The following is a 24,928-nucleotide window of genomic DNA, read 5'->3' on the forward strand; positions in this document are numbered from 1 at the left end:
TATTTCGTAATCAGTTTGATCTGATATATTCAGTAACGACATTCTCTAACTCATTCAGTAACTAGCTTAATCCATTTAGTAACTAATTTAATCCATTCGGTAAGATCGCCTAGTTATTTTTTAAATTGTTTATTTTAGTTCGAGAATCAAGAAAACAAGGAAGGAGAAAAGAAGGGATGATTAGGACAGTGTTGGGTTAGAGTAAAATGGAATGGGGATTTTAGAAAAATTCATTATGCTATGTTTGGATAGCAAGATTTCATTTCAAATTCCGGATTTGGATGAAATCTATTGTTTGGATGACATGGAATTGAAATTATGAAATTTGTCCAAATTCTTATCAAAAGCCTATATTAGTAGAATTTAAAATTCAAGCTATTACTTTGTCATTTGAAATTTTCTCCTCATACATATCCCAACTTCATGAGTATCTATATTCCAACTTCTCTCATTCTCTTTCTAATATCTATTTCTCTCTCCTTTAGTTAACCCACACTTTTTTTCTCTCCTCTATTAAACCTCTATTTCTCTCTCCTCGATCTATCAAACCCCCTTTACAAAACAATGATTAGGAATTGAAATACAAACTTTAAATTCCAGATTTCAAATCCATTATTTGAAATGAAATACAAGTTTCCAAACACTACCTTATTGGATTCGTCTAATTTTATGTTAAAATTAGATTGACTATTCTAATAATTTGTGCCTCCAACAAGCTTTATGTAGGCGTTGCACCTTAAAGGTCATGTTGTGAACTACCCCCGCCAAAAGTTGTGCTGCTCAGTGCACCTTTACTCCTTTAGCTAGTCGAATGGTGTAGACCTATAATTGAAAATGAATAATGCAAATTATGCAAGTTACAATGGTTAAAACTTTAGTATATAAATTTAAATTCACGAATCTCATATCATGTATTTTCTATATTTTTTATTGTATGTGGATTACTAATAAATCACCCTAAGATGGTATTAGTTAATACTATCAGCATATTTTTGTAAACTTATAAAACAAAAAATAAGGATACTTATTGGTTAATACTATGCTGTCAGCATACTTTTGTAAACCTAATAAGAAAAACAAAACAAAAACGGCTTCTAGTTGGTGAAGGGTGCCGGCTCCGTTCAATTAATGAACTTTGAATTTAACATAGCAATTACCAAATTCCTTGATTGATTTATAATATTCTTTGTCATAATACCCTCATTAGTCTTTATTAGTTTACTCATATTTTTGCACATATTATAGGAGAAACAATATTGTATGATATAAAAAGAAAGATAAACTATTATTTTATGTTAACGTTGAATGTACGTGTGATAGAAAGTTAATAATTCCATTCCAAAAAATAGAAATAAAATAAATGAATAAACTAATAAGCTAAGAGACATCCCAAAAAAAATACAAATAAACTAATAAAGATCGAAAGGAAAAAGCATATAATAAACTGATTAAAAAGTGTTACAAAAATGTCTACACATCAATCCGCATGTAAATTTCATGAATCATGACGTTTCAAGGTTCCTTTTCCTCTTTCCTACCTTTCTTGAACAATTCATTAGTCTACGTTTGTCTCCCTTTCTTCATTTCCTTCTTTGTCGTTTATTATTCTTCTTAACTTCCAATCTTCCATCTTTAAAACAAACAAATAAAACATTCTTAAAAACATAAGAAACAATAATGTTTGGGTGGGTTGAAGCAGTAATTGTGGGAGTATTTAGTTGTACAATCATAATAATCATTATTGTCCTACTAATCCGACGACACTTTGCTTCTAAACAAAGTATCATACTTACAGAACATGATCGACGTCAACAACAACAACCATCAAGAGAAGCCAATACGACTACGGTCGAATTCGAGACCAAAAGAAGGCCAAGTTATTATCATATCTTCGGCCGTGGCTCATCGACAAAAACTTCATTTAATTGGTCTGACCATCCGTCCTTGATTACAGAAGCAGTCGAGAACGGATGGTCAAGATTCGCCTTCACAAGCTTAACCATTAAGACATCATTGTTCAACAGTGTACGATCAACAGGGGAATATTTTAACAACCCCGTGGAAGAAAGTTGGGAAATCGGGTCCGGATCAGTTGATTTCATGCAAAAACTGCACTTCAGAAAAAAGGGCCGCAAATATGTAGGTTCACCAGACAGCATGAATTATTACTCCACGGTAAGAATGAGTTTACCGTTGCCTGGTCCACCAGTGGTGAAATCGTTTCCTGAAGAGGCGTATTTTGAGATAAATGTGTTGAGTTCAAGTGAAGATAATAATAATAATGGAGGTGAAGGCGAAAAAACGAAGTTGTTGATACAACAGAGTAATTCTTGTTCTGCTTCAAGTAAAGAAAGTTTGTTCCACGTAAGCAGTATAAGTGGGTCCCAATTGTTAGAGGAGTTGAAAATGGGTAAAAAAAATGGAGGTGTGAAGATGTCAATTGGATTGAGTGTTGGGGGAATTGTTACCACAAGGTTGCCGGGAACTTATCCAGGCTCTATTGCTTTTAATTCTGATGGTTCTGTTTTTCTTGGAGGTATAGTATTACTAACTCTCTCTAATTTTGTCTTTTCTATTATTCGCTTTTTATCTAATAGAATGGAAAAAGCAATAGTGTTTAAATTAAAAAGAAATAGATAAAAATAAAGTGTGTAGATTAAAAAAGTATTGAATATTAAATAGGCATGCTCCACTGAATTTTATAGTAAAAGAGAATGTTAAAATTAAAGCATAGATGATGCCATATGAAGTATAAACATGTCGTATTATCAAATATATATTACCTCCGTTTTTTTATGATGTGCAACGATTTGATATAAAGTAGAGGAAAAATGTCTAATTGTTGCAAATAATAGAAAACAGAGGTAGTATTATATATATAATTTATGTTGTTTATGATTTCATATCCCTATTGATAACTTTAGTCTGATATGAATTTTACTGCAAACACTAAATTTAACTATAATCCCTTTTCTGAAGTTCTTTTTAGTTGAAATCTTGACATTACGTAGAGATAATAATTAAAGAGAGTTTTATAAATATGTTTCAATAAGTAAGATAAATGTAGTTATGTGGAGTCTTGTTTGATTTATCTTGATGAACATATCTAGTTTTGATCAATAATTTGATAATATCAACATAATCTCAATCAATAAATATATAATATCCATATTTGTTAAAGAATTTTTTTGTAACGTATCGTTTTTTTCCTCTTGGAAGAATAAACTTGTATAAAATTGGTATATTTATCTCTCAAATAATGTTGAATGTTGAGAATGATATGAACAAATTAAATTTGTGGTAAGATATAATACTTGATGTAGGAAAATGGAGATAGGGGATCCATGTATTCTACAATCAGAAATAAAATTTTGACTCATTCATTTATTATGTACAATCCTAAGAATTAAAGTTTGATTTTTAGAAATCATTTTATACATTTGTAAAGAGGAAAGATGGTTTGACGATCAAACTGTTAATTATTTATTTAAACAAAAAGTAATACTTAGAAGATGAATTTTAAAGGTAGTTTGGTCAGACGGACAAAACTAGCTCTCAATTTCATATTATACTTGTTGAAAGTTGAATATACTCGTTTTCTGTGGCAAAGTCAACCATGGCAACTTTTTTTAAAAGCATGCATATTTGTCGATGAAGGGAGAATGTAAAGATAATAAAGACTTATTCAAGAATTCGTGATTATAAAAATTGTTAATTCTATAGAATTTTCAAAGAAATATTTTGAAAAGTAGACCTTCTGGAACATACATCACATTTTCTTTTGTCGATGTAGAATTCATATTTATTGTCACATCGCACAAATTGTAGTTGACAAATTTAACAAGATCTCACATCAATATTTTTTTTTTACAACTTAGCAAAACAATGTGGCTAAAGTTCAATTTAACACAAAAATTAAAAAAAAAATATTCATTACTAAATCGCCATATTTCAAGTAAAGAGAACATAGCCTAACTAGGTGGACCTCATGCGAGTAAACTTATAAAATAGGTCGATCATATTAGGTTGGATTTAGATACTTCTGGATTCAAGTAATATTTATGTCAACTGGTTTCAAGTTCGACTCCTACAATGTTTTTTCAAGACACAAAACATATGGGTTGAGTTTGACCCAACACTTAAGGGATGTGAAAAAGTTATTTATTTTCCACTTATGTTGTCTATATATTAAATAAAATATACAAAAAGCCACAAATAGCAAATTGTAACTAATAGTCTCTTGTAAATTATAACTTGTTGAACATGTAAATAAAAAAATTATATCTCCTCTTTTGACCACTATCACGCTCAAGTTATAACTTATGACTTGGTAAAAAGTAATGCAAGACTGGTTTTACAAGACACCCTTAGATTTTGGGAATCTTTAGTAATTAAGTAGGATTCATTAATAAAGGGGGGTGTAATTGTGAATGATGGTATCTAGTTATCCTTGGTATTAAGGTCCCTTTGGGCTCCAAGCATACTAAGGAATAGGATGTTTTATCTTCAATTGACTTTTTTTTACGTAAATATTTTGAAGTTTACCTAAAATTATCTATATTTTGAATTCACCAGAGCTTATATATGTCAGCAGCACCAAGCAAGGCTTGGCTTAATGATATAAGTTTGGTCTTACAACTTCTAGTCACCAAATTCCACTAAGGGCTCTTTGGAGTGAGGTTTCTCTTACCATCCCCCTCTCTAAAAGGAGCCTGACCTGCCGAAGAAATCATAAATAAATTCAATAATATTTCTATTTTGTTCATAGAATTTAACTTTGAAAAGTAAAAAAAAAAAAACAAAAAGAATGGTGAAAGACTTAAGTGGCAGAATTTTGACTCTTATGCCGAAGAAAATCGAGTTTCTGTTTCGAAAAAAATTTAAGCACGCATCGCGTGCAAAAAAGTCTAGTTATATCTGTGTGAGATGTCAGTTTAATAGGGTACTTCATCTTACGAACTTAAAAAATTTATCAATAGGACTTATTAGACCGTAACAGTTGAATTAGATGGCCGCATGAACTATTAGGATATACATTAACTTATTAGGAAATTTCTTGAGGTATCCTTGAGGTTTGGCTTAATTCTCAAAATACTTTTATTGAATTTTAAAGTTCAAAGTTTAAGTTTCAAGAGTACCTTAGAAAATTAATGCACTTGAATTTTCGATGTATGATAAGGGTATTTTGAGCCCGAGTACATAATTCAGGGGTATCTAAGGAATTTTTCCAGATGTGAGAAGTAATTTGAGAATTACGTCAAATCTCAAAAATACCTAAGCAAAGTTCCCTAACTTTTTTTTGAGGGGAAAAGAATTATATTAAGTCAAGTTCCACCAATGTTTGAAGACTTTGGAGAAACAAAGAAGTACAAATAATTTCAGAATTAACATCAACTTCCCACCTAGCTACAAAATGAGCAACCGTGTTAAGAGGGCAAAGTTCCCTAACTTATATCAAGCTATTGAGTCCTACACTTTATTAACTTAAACATATATTTTTCCAATTATTGAAGCTTAGGTGGGGAGAACATAGCTTTGATAAACATTTGACAATTGATTGATTCCAGTATGCTTGCTTTTGCAGGTATGAAACTCGTGTTTGAATCTGGAAAGGAAGATGAGGTGAAAACTGGAAAAGTAATTGGTTGTGGATTCGACCCAAGAAAAAAGAAGGTTTACTTTACAGTAGACTCTGAATTGGTACATGAAATAAATTGCAAGTCAGAGGAGTTTGGGATGCCATTATACCCAGTTCTTGCAACAAACATAGACATAACTGTGCTTGTGAATTTAGGCCAAAGCAAGTTTAGTTATCCTCCAGCAAATTCTTATAGGACTCCAAATCCATGCTTCATCTGTCCTGTTGCAAATTCATCTCCAACAGCATTGCGCTACGAAGACAGCAAGGAGTTATTCTCCATGGGAAGGATTGATGCTGAGTGGCTCAGCCATAGTGCAACAACTAAAAGTACAGTTAGTAATAGTAGTGATCATGGTTACAACGAGGAAGAGGAGGTTCTAGAGGCTGAATTATTTGAAATAGTTTTGGATTCTACAGGAAGGTGACTTAACATAGTATAAGAGTAATCAAGGCATCACATTTTTTGTTAGGATAACAATTTTATGACCCACATTTTTATTTAGAAGCAAAAAGCATCTTAATTTTCTATGCAAAATGATGGAAATTTATAGCAAATTCACCTTCCCACATACAATGGTATCCCAGGTGATAGATTCATCCCTTCTAGAGGTATTCGTCAAAGTGACCCTCTATCTCCCTATCTCTTTATTCTTTGTGCGGAGCTCCTTGCTAGGCAATTCTCTGCGGCTAATGCCCAAAGAGACAAGCCAATTGGAGTCTCTATAGGAAAATCTGGTGTTCGTATCCCGTTCCTTACTTTTGCAAACGATACTATGATCTTTGCTAGGGCCTCTGAAGGTAGTTGCTCTACTATTAAGCGGATTCTTGATAAATATTGTTCTATGTCTGGTCAACTTGTTCCCCTCTGAAGGCAATTTTCATAAGTCCGCCTTTCATGTTCCCCGAATGTTCTAGATTCTTCCAAAATTAATTTTGCTTCTATGTTGGGTATGACTGAGGTAGACAATTTAGGAGAGTACTTAGGCTGCCCAATTATAGGCTCTTGAGTCATAAAGGAAACTTTTGGGAAAGTTTGTTGGAAAGTGGTTAGCCAATTGCCTAAGTGGAAAGTGAATTCCCTATCGCAAGCAGGTAGAACGGTTCTAATTCAAGCTAATTTGGCGACTAAAGCTAATTATCAGATGCAAAGTTTCTATCTTCCTAAGCCAATTCTCTCTAGTTTGGATAAATTCTATAGGAATTTTTTTTGGAATAAAGATAATCTTAACAAGACTGCAAATTTGATTGGTTGGGACAAAATCTGTCTTCCTAAACAATATGGGGGTTTGGGCTTCAGAAAAGCTGATGTCAACAATGTAGCTTTGCAGATGAAACTTCTCTGGAAACTTATCAAGCTGAAAGATAATTTATGGGTTAATTTGGTTAAAAAGAAATATATTAAATCTCAAGATATTCTTACTCATAAAGTCTCCTTAGTTGCGTCTTGGCAATGGAAAAAACTCATGTCTATTAGGCCTTTGTTTAAAAAGGGTTTAAGATGGCAGGTAGGGAATGGTAGAGATATTAGTTTTTGGGATGATAATTGGGTGTTCTAGTATCCTATTAGGATGGTGGTTAGTCCTCTTCCTGGGTCAGAAAACTTTAGGGTTAGTGATCTTATGGACGAGTTTAGGGGGTGGGACCGAATCAATATTGGTTCGTTAGTCCCCTAACATCTTGTTTCCATGATATGTTCTTACTATCTCCCTTCGTCTTCTCAGAAAGACTCTCTAGTTTGGGGTTTGACTGCTGACGGTTAGTATTCAGTCAAGACAGGGTCATTTTTAGCTTAGGGTGTTTTTAATCCAAATTTTGAGAAAGTAGAATTTGCTTGGTTATGGAATCTTCAAGTCCCCCTTAAAATTAAAATGGTCTTATGGAAAGCTTGTCATGATGGGCTTCCCTCTAAGGATAGGCTTGAAAAATGCAAAGTTTTTGTTCCTCAACAATGTGTGTTGTTATGTTGTAATGCCTCAGAGTCTATCTCTCATCTCTGTTTTCAGTGCCCGTTTACGTTAGAGGCTTTTGCTTGTCTCCAAGTTTGTGATGCTTGGCCGAGTCTCCCGGGTAATATTAACTTGTCTAACTACTCTTTTCGATATTGGATTGAGGTGTGTCATTCTGTTCTTGATTCTGATGCTATTTCTAAGTTGGCCTTTGTGTGGTGGTTTATTTGGTTCATCAGAAATAAAGTTATTTTCAATGATGAAGGTTTCTCCTCTCATAGGGTTAGTTATATGATTAGCAGTTTTTTTGCTCAGTGGAGTAAGTCTGCTGCTGAAGGTGGGAATGGTATCATTGTTCCTTCCCCTACTATCATCAGGCCTTTTCCGAAGGTTGCCAGAGCAGGTCCCAATCTTGTTTGGTCCTCCCCCTCCCGCTAAATTCTGTAAGCTCAATTTTGATGGTTCTAAAGATAACACTAGCAATGCTGCTTTAGGTTTTGTTATTCGTAATAGTAGTGGTGAGGTTTTGCTAGCTGGGGCTAAGTCGTTGGGGCCTTACATTTCTATTGTTCAAGCCGAGGCTTGGGTCCTTAGAGAAGGTGTTAAAGGAGCTATTTCTCTTGATATCTCGCATATTATAATTGAAGGAGATAACCTTATTGTCATTAATTCTATGAAGAATTCTTGGCGTATTCCATGGGAGATTTCTAATATTGTGAAGGATGCAGGTGAGGATTCTCGTCGGTTCCAGGATTGTCAGTTTTGTCATTGCTTTCGGGAAACAAATAAGGCGGCTGACTTTATGGCCAAGAAGGCGCACGATTACCCCTCTTTACTGTACTGGTTCCCCCCCGTACTGTATGGATCTTTCCCTTATCATCCGAAAGGATGTTTTAGGCTGGTCCCCAAACTAGGGTGTCAGTCTAAGTCTATTTTCCTTATCAAAAAAAAAATACAATAACAACAGCAGCAGCAGCAAATTGGCTTGTTTTTGGCTATTTGTTTGTATCACCTCACCAATCATCAGTCCTTAGGGATGTCAATTAGACGGGGCCCGGGGAGGTGCAAAGATGGTCCTTCCAAATCCGCTTAAAAATGGGGCAGGTGTAACATAAAATCTACAACTGTTGCACCACCCATTGCTGGTACGAATGTCGCCCCCATTCCCACCCCACCCCCCACAAACTTAAAACCTACCCCCACTCCAGTTGGGTAGGGATGAGACAAGTCTCCTACTTGACCTGCCCCTCTAACATCCCTACCATCACTAGAGATGGCGTAACGGTTCGGGCCGATCTAGCCCATCGAGCCCAATGAACAACACGATTCAGAATCGTGAAAACCATGATATTGTTGGATAGGCCATGTGTTGATTTTTTTGAGCTCAAAACATGAAATCCCACTAACCAAACTGTCCAATCCAGCCCACTTACTAGACTCGCCTAGGACAGCCCCCGAAACCATTAATATGTCTATTCATTTTAATTTTAATTACTATGAAGGTATAAATGAGTAAGATGTAGTATAAGAAAAATAAAAAGAATAATGAATATGAATGATTACTAATCATTATTTATTGAAATTATTTCCAAGTGTAAAAATATTTAATATTATGATAATAAAATTCATTAAGGCCCAAATTATACAATAACTGTTATATATTTATATCTCATTAACATTACTCACCGACTCATGCTTAATTAATTTGATTAAAACAATTTTTATAAAAAAAGACCTCTAGCTCGATCCAGTCGATCAAATCAATAGCCCACTAAACCTGCTACTTGAATCGTAAAATTCCGACAAGACCAACCCACCCAACCCACAAAATTTTATGGTCCAGTATTAGCCACATCTACTTAGTCACCAGTCACCACTCCTGTTATAACGGACGTGAGAAAGAAACAAATAATCGAATGTAAAACAATGAAAAGCGCACAACAGATTTACGTGGTTCACCAATTTGGCTACATTCACGAGCAGAGAGAAAGAATATGTAATTATTTGAGGAAAACCAGATTACAGAGAGAATTAGACTAAATTCATAGTCTAAAACAACTACGTAAATAACCTATTTATACCCTCGCGTCGAAAACGCGTTTATCGCACAAATCAGGCCTTCATTGGATCGGGTCGGGCGACATCCACTCGATCAGGTAGAACTTTTCCCCAACCCAGGACAGACGCAGGCCCGATCGGGCGCCCTCGCCCGGTTGTTGTTCGCTGAGGCGCCCGACGCTATCGCCCTCCCTCCAAAATCAAACTATTGAAACTTCTGTCTCGAGCCCGATCGGGCAGTACTACAATTCAGTGATTTCAAGGCATTTCGTCGAACACATTCAAAGCACTATTCTTACAACTCCCAACGGTTAAAAACCCAAAAACTGAAAGGGCAGCCGGACACCGCAAACTCAGGAGTCGGAGCTTCGTCTGAAGTTAGTCGTTACGCATTACACATTTACACTAACAAAGGAACAAGCACGTCTACGACATAGTACCTGATAGTAGTATACTTACTGTATACAACAGTGGCGTCGATTTTCCAGGCGGCAAATATGCTCGGACTTCGACTTAGCGTCACTCCTGGCACTGCAATTCTGCAATCTTCTTCTCGCAATTCCATCTTCTTCAACAATTCAAAAACCCTTCATTTTCGACGCTTCAAATTCTCTTCACTACGCTGCTTTTCTTCTTCACCTATGGCTACTGCTCCCATCGAACGTATCAAAGTTCAAAACCCTATTGTCGAAATGGATGGTGATGAAATGACGAGAATTATATGGAAAATGATCAAAGATAGGGTATTCAATTTTATATTTTTTTGCTTGCAATTGCTTCATGTAATTTGATTTTTTATTTGTTTTCATCACTCATTGAAATTACTTTGGTATGGTCAGCTTATATTTCCATTCTTGGATTTGGATATCAAATACTATGATCTCGGAATTCTTAATCGCGATGCAACTGATGACAGGGTCACTGTGGAAAGTGCAGAAGCCACCCTTAAGTATGTACTCATTCTTGCATTTCTGCCTATTCATATTGTTTCTGTTTACATCATTATGTTGAAGCAATACTTTGCACATGCTTTTGTCTGGGAAAATTTGTGCTCCACTTGGGCTTTGTTCTTTTCGACTGAACTGAACTTAATTTGTCTCAACTGAACTGAAGTGAATGAAAACTGTGAGAGGAAAACTAAATTGAATTGAATTTGTCTGAACTCAACTGAACTTGTATTAATCCAGTCCAAAAGAAGAGAGCCTTACTTTAAATCCTATGATATAGGAAGAGGCAACACAAAATTTGGATTGATATAACCTTATTTGTTAGGGCAAATGTGACATTTGGACCAGATAGAAATACTCTTACACATTTCATTTTTCTAACCGTGACTGATGGTCACTTTTGGAATGATCATCTTGGATGCATAATTTTGTGTCCGTTAACAATCAATACATTCGTGCCCTTACAAGGATTTAGACTTCAAGGTGGATTTCATATGTAGTTGGCTGGATGTTCTCTTCAAGCTTTGTTGTAATTGCACGCACCTCAGGGAGTATGAGTCAGGTGTAGTTTTGTGCTGCAATATGTTCAACCAGTTCTAGAATTTTCCAGGTTTGGATAGACAGTTAAAACATAATGTTCCACCCTCTATTTATTCTTCTAGTTATCCTTGACTTTCAATTCAGGGTGTACTTAATTTGTGATGATGTCAAGTATGACAATTGTGTGCAAGTGAGATTAGACTACCGGAGAATTCTTGAGATTTTAGTGATGCATGACATATGCACCTTATTTCTTGCATGAATTAAGAGAAATAACAAAGTAAGGAGGGAGGATATGGGTGGATATGCGCCAAAAGATGTGTAATTATTAGACTTTTGGAGATGGTATAAATTACATTAGTCATGCTTCAATATTACTTGACCTAAAAATCATAATAATTTGATTAGTGTTCTGGTCAATAAAGAAAGACTCTCCCAGGCCTAAAATCAGAATATATGGAGCTTTTGTCTGTTAATAATCCTCGTTCAGAACCAAAATCTCTGGTGATTAAGGGTTAGATTTATGGCCTAGCTAACTTCTTTTGTTCATCTATCCTCTAATTGTTTTGAACATCTTGTGTAGTTTTAGATGGTTAGTTCGGGCTTCTATATTCTGCAAGGATTGTGTTGAAATAATGCTCACATATCTTATTGGCAATCTTTATGTGTGCAGGTACAATGTTGCTGTCAAATGTGCCACGATAACTCCTGGTTAGTTTTCCCATGCCTTTTGGGTTATCTTTCCTCGCAAATATGTACATGTGGACGTAGGCAAAGGAAAGAAAAGGTTAAGTCAGAAATTTTTTCTCTAATTTGATTGTTACTTTCAACCTCTTTCCCAGCTATGTTACCTGGACACAGGGTATGAGTATTAGTTATGTGTACAGTTCCAAGTGTCCAACAAAGTAATTCTAATAATTTTGACATAGGGACGCAGTCCTATATTTGGACATGGGTGGGGTTGTGGGGATAAAATCTTCTAAAGTAATCCCTCCATCCCAATGTAGCAAAACACAGTTACAAACTTTCAAGTTCAATGTTAGAAAACATTAGTCATTCATAGCTCACCAATTTATGGAAAGAAAATATACTCATGTGAGATCTTGTTTACTCTCGGTGTGTATTTGCAATGTGTGACCTTTCTTTTATTAATACATAGCAAAAGATACTAGTGGTCAAAGATTCAAAGTTGTGTCTTTGAGACTCTTTAAAAAACAATTGTGTCTACTAAATTGGGACAGAGGGAGTAATATAATGTGCAAGTTTCATGCATATAATCTTATTGTCAAACATTAATTTCTCTTAGCTATAAAATGATGTATTTACAAGATTCATTTCTTCCTGGTCTGAAAACCCAAAATATGGAGTTTGAGAAGCATCGAAAAAGTTATATAAAAGCAATAAATAGTAGCTATACAATTGTATTTGCGTTGGTCTTATAACTTTTACCTCCTCCCCTTCCCACCACACTTTATAATATAACCAAGGCAATAAAATTTCAGTTTCCATTCACCTCTTCTCTCTTTTATGAATCTTCTAAGCAAAAGACCCAAAAGCTAACTTAAGGAATTCTTATATTTCACCTTCAATTATGGGGTTTACTATTGAAACCCTCGATCTCACAATTCAGTGGTGCGTGGATGAAATTTAGTAATCAACCTCCTCTTTCATGGCTTCAAATTTCTCGCTTCCCAATTTAGAGAGCAACTTGCATAATCAAGTATTCAGCCCATATATTTTTATTTGGATCCATGTCGGGTTGTATCGTTACGGTTAAAATGCTATGTCCAAGTAACATAGACGCAAAGAATTTCTTACTTATGTGGAAGTATTACATTGATTTATGCTTGTAATGACATTGTTTAGATTTTAGTTGAACTATGGACATCATTATGCTGTTGGTCGATAGTTTCTTTGACCAAATGTATACTACAACAAAAATATTGGAATGGCCTTTTTTTGTCACAACTTCGAGGGATGCCAAAAAAAGGGAAAGTTTTAATCTCTGGTTATCATGCCTGGATGACTTCATCAATTACACTAGCTGACTTCCACTCCATTGGCTGTATTAAGATTATAATAATTTAGGAAGCATTTATTATAGGATCCTTTTTCAACTTCTTGACGACTCATGGGTTATTTGTTCAAATATGTTTTCTTGTTGCAAACAAATTTTCTTTCAAATTTTTAAATAATAGATCCAGAAGAAAATTTGAAATTCTAACATCTAGAGAAAGACATGATAAGAAGAGGAACCACAATGCAAGTCTTCTTTAGAATTTCACTACAACTTTACTTCAAGTTGATGAGGAGTAGTGCAAAGATTATGATCAAAGATGGTGAATGTGTAATTATAGATAAGTAAGCTACCAATCATGCTTCTGCCTCTTATAAATTCTTTCAATTTTTTTTTTTTTACATATATCATATTTGTACAACTTTTCATTGTCTCGGAGTTGAATTGTAGTGGAATTGCATATCTCCGTCTTTAATTTTTACAATAATCCTTCTGCTTTAGTTTGAAAAAGGGCACCCTTGGCCCAAGAATTCCATTAGATGCACATAGGCGCAGAAATTGCATAAGGTGTATGTAGGCGCAGAAATTGCATAAGGTGTATGTAGGCGCAATTATTGCATAAGGTGCATATAGGCGCAATTATTTCATACGGTGCACAAAGGTGTTTCTAGTGTTTCATAAAGTGCTATGATTCCCTTAGGTGCACCTCATGCTTCGTTTGGTCATCGGAAATAGAGGGGAAGTAGATTTGAGTTAAAAGTAAAATTTGGCAAACCCTAAATCAAAAGCCCTGATTTGATACTCCATAATTTGTGAGTCATATGTTAAGTGAATTTTGCGAGGCTTTCCGTCAGATTATATGTGTCACATATTGTATGTGAGTTTTTCCTTTGGTGATTTCTGATATACAGTCTGTATTGGTCATTATTTTAGGTTAGCAGATTTTTCCCATTTGTTCCCTCCCTCTATCTTCCTTCATTGGTTCAAAATATCTGTTATTTTTCTCTCCTGCTCTTGAGGTTTTTTTCCCTTGCTGATGACATTGTTGGAGTCTGGTCCTTTCGTTTTTTTCTCTTCGTCTGTCACTTTTGTATTCTTATTTTTTTTTGAAATCTTTTTAAGTACTACTGCTATGCAATTTTTTTTGCCTTCTCCAAATTTCACTTAAACTTGGGGATTTCAAAATAGAAGTTTTTATACTAGAAAGCGAAAAAAGATAGAAGCGTTCCCAGGAGAGAAAAATGCAGCCGTTACGTTAATGTCAATGCCTTTTGCCCCAAAAATAAAACAATCTGGCCATTGGGGCTCGTAATAAACGCTTCTTCCATTTTAAGAAAACCTTCTCCTCCCATTTTGTTCAATCGTGCTTCGAAGTTCTTCTGAAAAACAACATATATTATTTGACTTTTTCAACAAAAGATGATGGTATTTGATGAAAAATATTCATTGTAGGTAGTTGCTTCTTGTAAAAGTTGTGCTAGTTGTTGTTTCCAATAAGTGATACTTCCTTTGTTTCTTAATAGATGCATCATATTGACCTTTTATACTATTTAATTACTATTTTGTAAAGATAAATGTCATAATCTTAATTGTTATTAGGTTAATCTCAATGTATATTTTGAATTTTTGAATAATATATAATAGAAGATATTGATGGTCCAAGTTGTGCATCGGCAAGTTTGTCCAGTCAATATGATGCATCTATTAAGACTCAGAGGAAGTCTATTATCAAACAACTTTTCCGAAAGATACTATGTCACCCCTGTTACTTGTTTTTTCTAATTGTTTCATGCTTAATACTATGTTATGACTTAAAGCTTAGGTTATTGTAGATTGGATTTTTTATAGTGCATTTTTTTTTTTTTGCGGTTGATATAGCAGTATGTCCATATTTTTATGATGACTATGCAATTTCAATGTGGAAGCCTACTTGGCTACTTCCAACCAATTTTTAGGCTCTCCTATCACTTGATTGATTTTATCGTGTCAAAATTAAAGTGGGTGTTCTTTTGAGTTCCTTCTTGTAAATGTTGGTTATAGGTGTCTCTCTAACTAATACTATTATGTAGCAAGACTAGAAGCCTTTGTGGCATTAATATATTAGGGTTTTTTTTGGTAGGGTACCCCTGTGTTTTATTGTTTTCTATGTTGTACTAATGTTTTTCTTCTTCCATGTTGTACCTTTGAACTTTTTATTTGTGATGTATTGTGCCACTCAATTAAGGCTCCGTTTGGTAGGGTGTAAAATATTTTCCATGAAAATGAGTTTTCCTTTTCCTTTGCGTTGTTTGGTTTGATAAGGGGTGTAAAACAAGATTTGCATCAAGGGAGCTTTAGGTGAAAATCATTTTCCTTTCAAAAAGAAGGGAAAACACATTTTCCTCCCTCTTCCTTAGCAACCTTTTACTATCCTCTTATCCATCCTTTCCCTTCCCCTTCCATTTTTCTCTTTTCCATAACTTTTTTTACATTGAACCAAACAAAGGAAAATTAGCTTTGCATTTGAATTTTTCATTGTAAAATGTTTTACACGAAAAATCATTTTACATTGAAAATGTTTCCAACCAAACGGAGCCTAAGTTCGTTTATTTTCAGTTGTTTAGACTTACATTAGGAGGGAATTTTTTCAAAAAAAAAAAAAATAACCTTGCCATTCCATTGTGTCCAATTGTTTCAAAGACATAGAATTTTTCTCTCTTATGATGTAAGTCTATAGAACTGAAAATAAAAAAACTAACGTAAAATTTAACTTTGGCTTAACGGTGGGATACAACATAGACAAACAAAAATTTCAAATGTATAACTAGGAAGAAAAATACGTTGGAGGTACAACGTAGAAAACGTTAGAACACAAATTTAACGCTAAAACACATGGGTACACTATAGAAAACCCTATCAAATTATTTTTGTTCTTTTTGAGAGGAGATTTTTTATCTATCAAGAAAATCACTTTTTTTTTTCTTCTGGCAAAGGCCAAATTACTATGAGGGAATATTTTACCTTCATATCTACATTTTACCAACCATGATCTTATTAGCCCGAACATTATGTGTTTTGCAGATGAAACCAGAGTCAAAGAATTCGGGTTGAAGTCCATGTGGAGAAGTCCCAATGGTACTATCAGAAACATTTTGGATGGTCAGTAATCGTTTATTTCTTACTTTTTCGCTAGAAGATAAGAGACAGGCTTTGTTCTGTTAAGTTTCACTTTTGCTATTGTTTTCTACGTCTCATATATATTTTGTCTAACTTGGGTAAAGATTCTAAAATATCTTTGGTTTGTGCCATTTCTGAATGTTAAGTACTTAAGTCTCATAAATGCAGCAGTTGCTATTTCTGTGACACTTTTTTTTTATAATCCCTCTGTTATGGATAAATATTCTAAGTTTACTTTTTTCTGGTGAAGCTTGGTCATTTTTAGAATTTTTTTTGTCTACGTATTGATATATGATGTATTATTAGAATTATTAGATTGACCTAAAAACCTTCCTTTTCCTCGACTGCTTCTCCACCCCGTGCCTACCACCTCTTGCCAAATTTTCTGTTTTTGATACCTTATGTATAGCTTCCCCAGCAACCTAGGTGGCAAATCTAACATCACAGTGGTGGCTAGTCGCTTGGTGCTGGCAAGCCAGTGGTGAAACTCAGCTTATCTGTCCTACGTCATTTTTGCAGCCCCATTCCGTCCTTTCATTTATTTCCCTATTCCTCTTCTTTTTCTCCCCCCTTTCTCTATCCATTATTGCATGTTCATTTCTTTGGCATATGATTGGTTACTGAATGAGGCATTAGTGCTGTAATTTTGTAGGGACTGTTTTTCGCGAGCCAATAATGTGTAAGAACATTCCAAGGATTGTATCTGGTATATTCCCTGTCACTCACTTCTATAGTCTGAGGTTCTCATTCACATTTAAGTTAATATTGAATCGATACAAACTCTGTCATGGTCTTTTTTTTGGCTTCTTCTGCAGGCTGGAAAAAGCCCATTTGTGTCGGCAGACATGCTTTTGGTGATCAATATCGAGCCACTGATACACTCATCCAAGGCTCTGGAAAGCTTAAATTGGTATTTGGTGAGTATTCGGTCCATGTCTTGTCACCAAAGGTTCATTTGGTTTGTTGGAGAAATTTTTCTGGCGGAAAACGAAAATGAATACTTCCTCCGTAACATAGTAACTGCAAAAGATGGATATTATTTGTGAGGTATAAAATATTCATTTGTTGCAGTTATGTTGTTACGGAGGAAGTATTACTTTTCCTTTGTTTGGTAAAACTATGAAGCTAAAAAAGGGGAAAATGGTGATGTTGGGAATGAGAGAATGGAGGATAATGGTTTTCTTTCTAATTTTGGAGGAAACTTGTTTACAACGGGATGGAAAAATCTTTTCCAACTTTGTTTTCCTTTTTAAATCCTTTGTCTAACCAAAGTATGGGAAATGAGGAAAATGGTTTTCCTCCAAAACAAACAGAGCCTAGGTGTGTGAAGAGTCAGTTTTCTATAGGGGCTGGGAATGGGTGAGTGACTGTTTGAACTTTGAAGTATAGTCCTTGACAAGTGGCTAATAATCTCATGCAGTCCCAGAAGATGGAGAGAATCCCATGGAACTTGACGTCTATGACTTCAAAGGGCCTGGAGTTGCATTGGCGATGTATAATGTTGATTCTGTATGTCTTATCTCTCTAGGCTTAACACTTTAGAAAATAATATAGTTCTACAAGTTGCATCTACCTCTTTCTTCTTAGTTGTACTTACTTTCGGTTTTCCAGTCTATTCGAGCTTTTGCTGAGTCATCAATGTCGTTGGCTTTTGCAAAGAAGTGGCCACTTTATTTAAGTACCAAAAATACTATCCTCAAAAAGTATGATGGCAGGTAATAAACACCCTACATAGTCCATACTATCTTCTTCTTGTACTGGTTTATTTAAATCTCCTTGTGGCTGCGGATTGAAACGTTTTTTCAAAATTTTTGCAACAGGTTTAAAGACATATTCCAGGAGGTATATGAATCCAACTGGAAGCCGAAATTTGAAGAACACTCGATATGGTTAGTTTGATTATGTTGTGATGGTTGGTTTCTTTCTTTCAATCAACCATGTCTTGAAGTTTAATAATGTGTACTTCTAATCCAGGTATGAGCATCGATTGATTGATGATATGGTTGCTTATGCATTAAAAAGTGAAGGTGGATATGTTTGGGCTTGTAAGAATTATGATGGAGATGTTCAGAGCGATTTACTTGCACAGGGTGAGTTTCTGCAGGAATACATAAATTCTCTTGTAAGACATCTTATTATCAAAATCTCGTCAAGCATTACTCTGTTTCGGCCCAGGTATAGCTAAGGTGCTCCACTGAGCTCTCATATAGATGTTCTACAAGTGAATAGAAGTTTAGACCCTAACTCCTAGAAGCATAACTACATGAAGGTCAACCTCGTATAGCTGAGGTGCTCCACTGAGCTCTTATACAGATGTTCTACAAGTGAATAGAAGTTTAGACCCTAACTCCTGGAAGCATAGCTACATGAAGGTCAACCTCTTTGTAGTGTAGAACTGTTAATCCCATTGAGAGCACCCCCCCCCCCCCCCCCCCCCCAAAGAGTTCAGAGGGGCGTTTCATGGAAGCTAGAATAGTGATTTTCAAAAACTACTCACTCAGTCTTCAATTACTTTACCATTTTTAAAATTTGTTTTGGGCTATCTCAAAATAAATTATCATTTCGCCTTTTGAGAATGGGTCCACATACTAAATCGGAAAATTTGCCAAAATTATCCAAAATATGGTAGGTCTTCTCATAATAGCTCCAACTACGAGCTACTCCCTCCGTTTCCTTTCAACATACTCACTTCACTGTGGGGGAGAACCTAGGAGGGATTCCAAAAGTGAAAAAGAGAAACTGAAAAGACGGAGAGAGAAAGTAATGGATGGAGAGACAAATTTAAGGTGGATTAATATATTAAAAAGTAGACCATATGGATGAAAAAAGAGGAGAAAATAGAAAACTCAACGATGGGTAATGGAAAAAGAAACTTTTCGGAATGGAAAGGGGGTAAATTGAAAACAAACAGAGGGAGTATTGATAACAATCCTAACCTTCGTTGATGCCCTCTCAAAACGAATAAATGATTGTGTAACCCAAAACAGGTTCAGAATGTCAAATGATGATGTGACTCGAAGTAGGGGGTTGGGACAAGAGAAGGGAATGGAAAATGTTTGAGAAAACAAAATAGAAAATCTAGTCGAACAAGCTATTGATTGATATCATTTTGGAGATGCACCCCCATAGTTGGTGTTATTCTACTATAACAATAGCGAGGATTATTAGGAAAAAATCATCTATAATTTGGATTATTCTTGCGAGATATTCCTATAAAATATTACTATCTACTTATTGGCTAAACTCTTTTTCCTAAATTTAAGAAAAATGAATATAAAATCATATTCAATCTTACTTTTCAACCTCAATACCTACATAGTGGCTCACATTAGAGTCGATCCTATGCTAAACAAATTGGGTAAGGTGGAGGGAGTCGAGTAATATCTAGTAGCAAATGGTGTATTTAGGGAATCTACCTAATGACCTAAACTACCAGTATCATTGACTTATATCAGAAGTAGGGGAACTTAGATATTAGAACAGTTTATTAGTGGAGTCAGTTTACAGAGGGTATAAGTTGGACTTACAATATTGTTAGTTAGAAAAGGTGAAGATGTCAACCTGAAAAGTAGTGAGAAAACTGTAATGAAAAGGGGAGCTGTGACAGGAGGAATTCAGAAAATATTGAGTGAAGCCTTGGGAGGCAAACTCATTTCTCTTGGAAAATTGAGGGTTGTAATCAATTGATTTACACTGGTTTTATCATTGCGACTGTTATCATTAGCTTTAGTTCTATGTACTTCGAATTTGCTACATTTTCTTACTTGAGTTCCTAGCATGTATTGTCTTAACATTTGGACAAAAATAGGTGACTAAATCACTCATAACATGTCAAAACTAATACTTCTTTTATTATTGCTACATTGAACTCTTATGGAAGTTTCGTACCAAATAGTGGGACCATGTACTTCAAATACTCAATGCTACTCTTGGAAATCCATTTGTCTCTCTTCATAAGTACATAGCACACATTTTTGTGTAGCCCCCTTCCCCTCTTCTTCTGCTCGTTGATTCTAGTGTGGAGTGCCCGTCCTACATGTAGCAACAATAAAAGAACGGAAGAAGTAGGTTCCTCTAATTGTGTTTTTCGTGTTGGTATCTCATTCCTAAGTCTGGTTATGCCTGTTTGTGTCTGTTAATCATATTTATTGCTTACTATGGCAGACTGGGAGTGAACAAGGGGGGGGGGGGAGATAAAGCAAAAATTATCATTAATGAGGTAATCCATCCTCAAAATAACAATAATGGATAATGACAATGACGTTTTTATTTTATTTTTTTAATGGACGGGTACTAGGAACCAAGATGTAAGTACACATGGGGTGTAACATGGGAGGCAGGACACATGGGAAAAGCTTAAAGTGAGAAAGTTACATGATCTGGTAAAGCAATACATTAGGTAGTCTATTACAAGAGCCAGAGTATGATCAGGTGTCCTCTAAAAATATGTCTTTTGTGAGATCTGGTTAAGCAAAGTGAAGTTAGTTATCTTATGGTTAACATTTCTAAACCTTTTCTGGTACATTGCTCGCCATTTGGCTATAGAGCATCCTCATCTCAGCTACCTCTTTACTGTGTCTTCTGGACATGCAAATGCTTAATTAATATTTTGTTCACCATAGAATCAAAGTAGAACTTAGAAAGCTTCGACATGAATGTTACCATGCTTGAAATAAGTCCGCATTTAACTTTTGTTCTTAAATCTGTAAACTTGTTGTTGATGAGGATGGTGGTGCATGTGATTGAGATAATAGTATGTCATGAATTTTTGGTTTTATGAGGTGTTTTAATGTCTGCCATCTAGGTTTATGTTCTATCATGGTTGTAGAATAACAACAACAACAAGAACAAAGCCTTTGTCTCGAAATGAATTGGGGTTGGCGAACATGAGCCATTCGAAACAAGTGAATCAAGAAAAGTAAAGGAAAAAGTTCAAGAGAGTAACCAAAGAAAAGTGAGAAAGTGAAAGTGAGGGAAGCAAGACGAGAGAAAACACAAGGAACAAGAAAACAATGGCCGTGTAAAGTGGAAACCAGAATATATGGATATAAATATATAATTTGACAGTCTTATATAAGAGGGATAAGAGGAGATATAAAGAAAATAAAACAAATGTGAAGAAAAGACAAATGAAAAGGTTTGAGAAAACCTCAAAAAAGATGATTAATAAAATATGCTGAAGGGAGAAATGTTTGCAAAACTCAAGATAAAATAGAAGGTTAAAAGAATTAATATGAAGTCAAGTCATGTCATCTGCATAGACTCATTCCATCCACTCCACCCTATCCAACATTGTAGTTATCTCAACCCCAAATAGACTCATATCACTGTCAATCACGCTAATCCAAGAGGAATAGATTTGTCATTGAACGCTGGATGTTTGCTAAAAGCTGATAATCTTAAATGCTGTAATCAACTTGTGGCACTGGATTGATCCATGTAGGTTAATATTATTCTACAGAAGTATGAAGTTTATTAGGTTGTAGAAAGGCTATATGGGTGTTTGATTAATGATGGTAACTAGGATCATCTTTATAGATAATTCAAGTAGTTATTTGGAATCTTGTAATTATGAGTGAGTCGTTTTCACTTGTGGTGTTTCTCAGAACCATTTCCTGATGTTTGGTTGGCTTCATATTTGCCTGTGTGCAGGTTTCGGGTCTTTGGGTTTAATGACATCTGTGCTGGTTAGTCCAGAATCCACCCTTTCTCATGTTCTATATTGACCCTGTCCTTTATTTACCATATATTTACCATAACCACTATGTTTGTAGCTATCTTCTGATGGAAAAACGTTAGAAGCAGAGGCGGCTCATGGGACTGTAACACGACACTTCCGATTTCATCAAAAAGGGCAAGAAACAAGCACTAATAGTATAGCTTCTATATTTGCATGGACACGTGGACTGGAACATAGGTAAGCCCCCCCCCCCCCCCAAAGTGCATTTTCTCTTGAACAGCAACTTATTGGTCAATGGAGAATTTGGCTTTGCTCAACAACTACTTTTAATAGCAATTAGAGGTTTGATTTAGTCAAAACTGTAGTAAATGTGAAAAAGCAATGTTTGCTATAGTAGTGATTTAAGGTAGCTTTTAGTGGTTGAGGTAGTGTTTTGGAAAAGGTAAAGAAATTTGCTTTTTGAGGCAGCGAAGCATTTGAAGTAGCTCTTGAGGGAGAACGGCAGAACGCAATTCATGTTTGTTTGTTCCAACGGCTAGTTTCTCCAAAAACTAGTGGGCTCAAAACTATTTTAACTACTGACCTTTAATACCTAACATCCACCGCCAAGAGATAATTAGAAAAGCTAACAGCTACTAGCCTATTATGTAACAGCTACTAGCCTATTATGTAACAGCTACTAGCCTACTACAACCGCTAACGACTATAACTACTACATTTGCCAAACCGGGTCTCTGACATCTTGCCATATATATGTCCAAAAATCTATATATACTAATCTATTTTATATATTGCTTTATAACTTCTATTAATGTTGAAAGAATATAGTTATATAGAAGTATGATATACTAGGAATAATATCTTACAGAATATATTTACCAAAGTAAATGTTTGACATAATTAATATTAGGAACAATTCATAAGAATAATCTAAAATATGACCAATCTAATAATAATCTTAAATGATTTATTCTGGTATAATCCAAACTATAGGAAGTATTTTGTCAAAATGATCTTGTGTGACCAACAACTTGTTTAACTGGTCAATTTTTCCTTACTCTCTCTGCTCCCCTTCCTTGCACAACCAACCCCATCCCATCCATGCCCACCTGAAATTACAGACCCCCCATCCATGCCCAGTGTTCAACCACTATTGCTTCCTACCTAGCACAACCACCACACCCCTTTGCTTGACAGCCTAGCCACCTCCTTTTCCTTCCCAAACTAGCCATTGCATAAGTCTTGCTCATCTCAAACAATGCCGGAGCCCATCAAGCACTGCCTGTATGTCTCTTTCCACCTTGATGCTTCACTAAAACATCACCAGTTCACTATGTGTCTATGCATCACCAACATACTGTAATTCTTAGCTCTCTTGCCTTTTACACTCAACCCCCTTTCTGTTTCCTCTTCCCTGTTAACAACTCCCTAACCTAAATCGAATGATAAGCGGTTAAGGGGGCAAAGACACAGAGGCGAAAGCACATCCACAGCTAGAAGATATGGGCTTGCCGGAAAAATGATGGTATAGGAGAGGGGGTGGTTGCTGGAGACAATGAAGGGAAGAGGGAGAGGAGTCAGTAGGGAAATGGAGGAGACATGGGACTATGGGAGGTGAGAAATTGATTTTTTTTTTAATTAAAAGCAAAGAGGAACCGATTTCCATACCAGTCATGACCCAGAATTTACTACATCGAAAAGGGACCTTCTATAGTTTGGAATATAGAACAAAACATAGAATTATTATCTAAAGACCGGCCATAGTTCAGATCATTGTTGTCAATTTTCCTCACTATTATTCCATCAATTGTAATTTGTAAATTTCTTTTTCTTTTCATGTGCTCCCTGTTTACAGAGCAAAGCTTGACGAAAATCAGAGTTTGCTCGACTTTGTTCAAAAATTGGAAAGTGCCTGCATTGACACAGTTGAATCAGGGAAAATGACTAAAGATCTGGCTCTGCTAGTACATGGGCCAAAGTGAGTGCCTTAATTTTACCTGTTGCTTATCATCTCTGTGCTGAAGCTCATCTTGCTGCAACTTATACTTTCTTTTGCTACATTATGCGATGTCTGCTAAATCTTCCATAATCTGCAGCTACTACAGGCTCTTTACCATGTCTATTAAACTAGTCAGCTCACTAGCTGCTGCCATGCCTATTGCAGGGTTACTAGGGAACAGTACCTGAACACTGAAGACTTCATTGATGCTGTTGCTAAGAACCTTATTGCAAATATTAGAGTACCATCACACTAGATTCTAAGATTTTAGTTGGATCTGTGCGCGCGCCAACTTGCCAGTTTGATGGTTCTAAAAGATTTTCTTTTTGTGAAAATATTTGATTGCAACACATAGAGATAGAGAGACAGAGAGAATTAGGATGATACGAGACATTTTTGTTATATGAAAGGGTGGAGAAGAATAATCGACCCTCAGATAATCAGATTAATAAACCAATGCATGTGACTAATCCAAGTTTTAATTGACAATCTCTTTTGTTCTTCATCTTCTGCTTCTTCTTTTTTTTCTTTTGCTCATGACGTTGAAATGTTGGATTTGAATAATTTGAATATGTTGGAAATGACTACTGGTTGTTTTGGTTCAATAAACCCAAAGTGGTCCTGCTTCATAGATTGGGTTACAAATATACTTGTATCATAGGAATATTGTTCGGGCCGACTCCAACTATTGTCCATGTACGATCCATAGCCAAGGTCTAAAATGCCTCATTCTATTTTCTAATTTAGAAGGTGCTCAAATGGGCAGGATAGACGGTTGAGGGGGGTACTTCCTGGAGAAATGATAGAAATCTAAGAGTTTGATGCATCTAATATGATTTTTCTGTGTATAATGTTGTTGTATATAAAAAATAGTGTTTGCTCGCAAATAATAATGTTTTTGTTGTTTTTCTCTTATTTTGCTACTTTACAACGGAAACAATCTT

At 35.3% G+C, this 24,928-nt stretch overlaps 2 protein-coding genes across 2 annotated transcripts; both read left to right on the forward strand.

Annotated features, from left to right (window-relative positions):
* The first annotated feature begins 1,496 nt into the window (after positions 1–1,496).
* LOC104902580 (hypothetical protein) lies at positions 1,497–6,176 on the forward strand. Its single transcript, XM_010690403.4, has 2 exons — positions 1,497–2,536; positions 5,585–6,176. Exons 1-2 carry the CDS (start codon positions 1,678–1,680, stop codon positions 6,064–6,066), a joined length of 1,341 nt encoding a protein of 446 aa, XP_010688705.2. The 5' UTR covers positions 1,497–1,677; the 3' UTR covers positions 6,067–6,176.
* A 3,609-nt stretch (positions 6,177–9,785) lies between these two features.
* On the forward strand, positions 9,786–24,473 carry LOC104902573 (isocitrate dehydrogenase [NADP]). The gene is made up of 14 exons (XM_010690390.4): positions 9,786–10,388; positions 10,485–10,594; positions 11,806–11,843; positions 16,210–16,287; positions 16,958–17,011; positions 17,121–17,222; positions 17,726–17,814; positions 17,917–18,020; positions 18,126–18,194; positions 18,280–18,395; positions 21,958–21,992; positions 22,080–22,222; positions 23,841–23,963; positions 24,150–24,473. The coding sequence occupies exons 1-14, from the start codon at positions 10,143–10,145 to the stop codon at positions 24,238–24,240; spliced, it is 1,398 nt and encodes a 465-aa protein (XP_010688692.2). The 5' UTR covers positions 9,786–10,142; the 3' UTR covers positions 24,241–24,473.
* The last annotated feature ends 455 nt before the right edge of the window (positions 24,474–24,928 follow it).

This window comes from Beta vulgaris, chromosome 1, assembly GCF_026745355.1.
Source record: "Beta vulgaris subsp. vulgaris cultivar EL10 chromosome 1, EL10.2, whole genome shotgun sequence".
Classification (NCBI taxonomy): Eukaryota; Viridiplantae; Streptophyta; class Magnoliopsida; order Caryophyllales; family Amaranthaceae; genus Beta; species Beta vulgaris.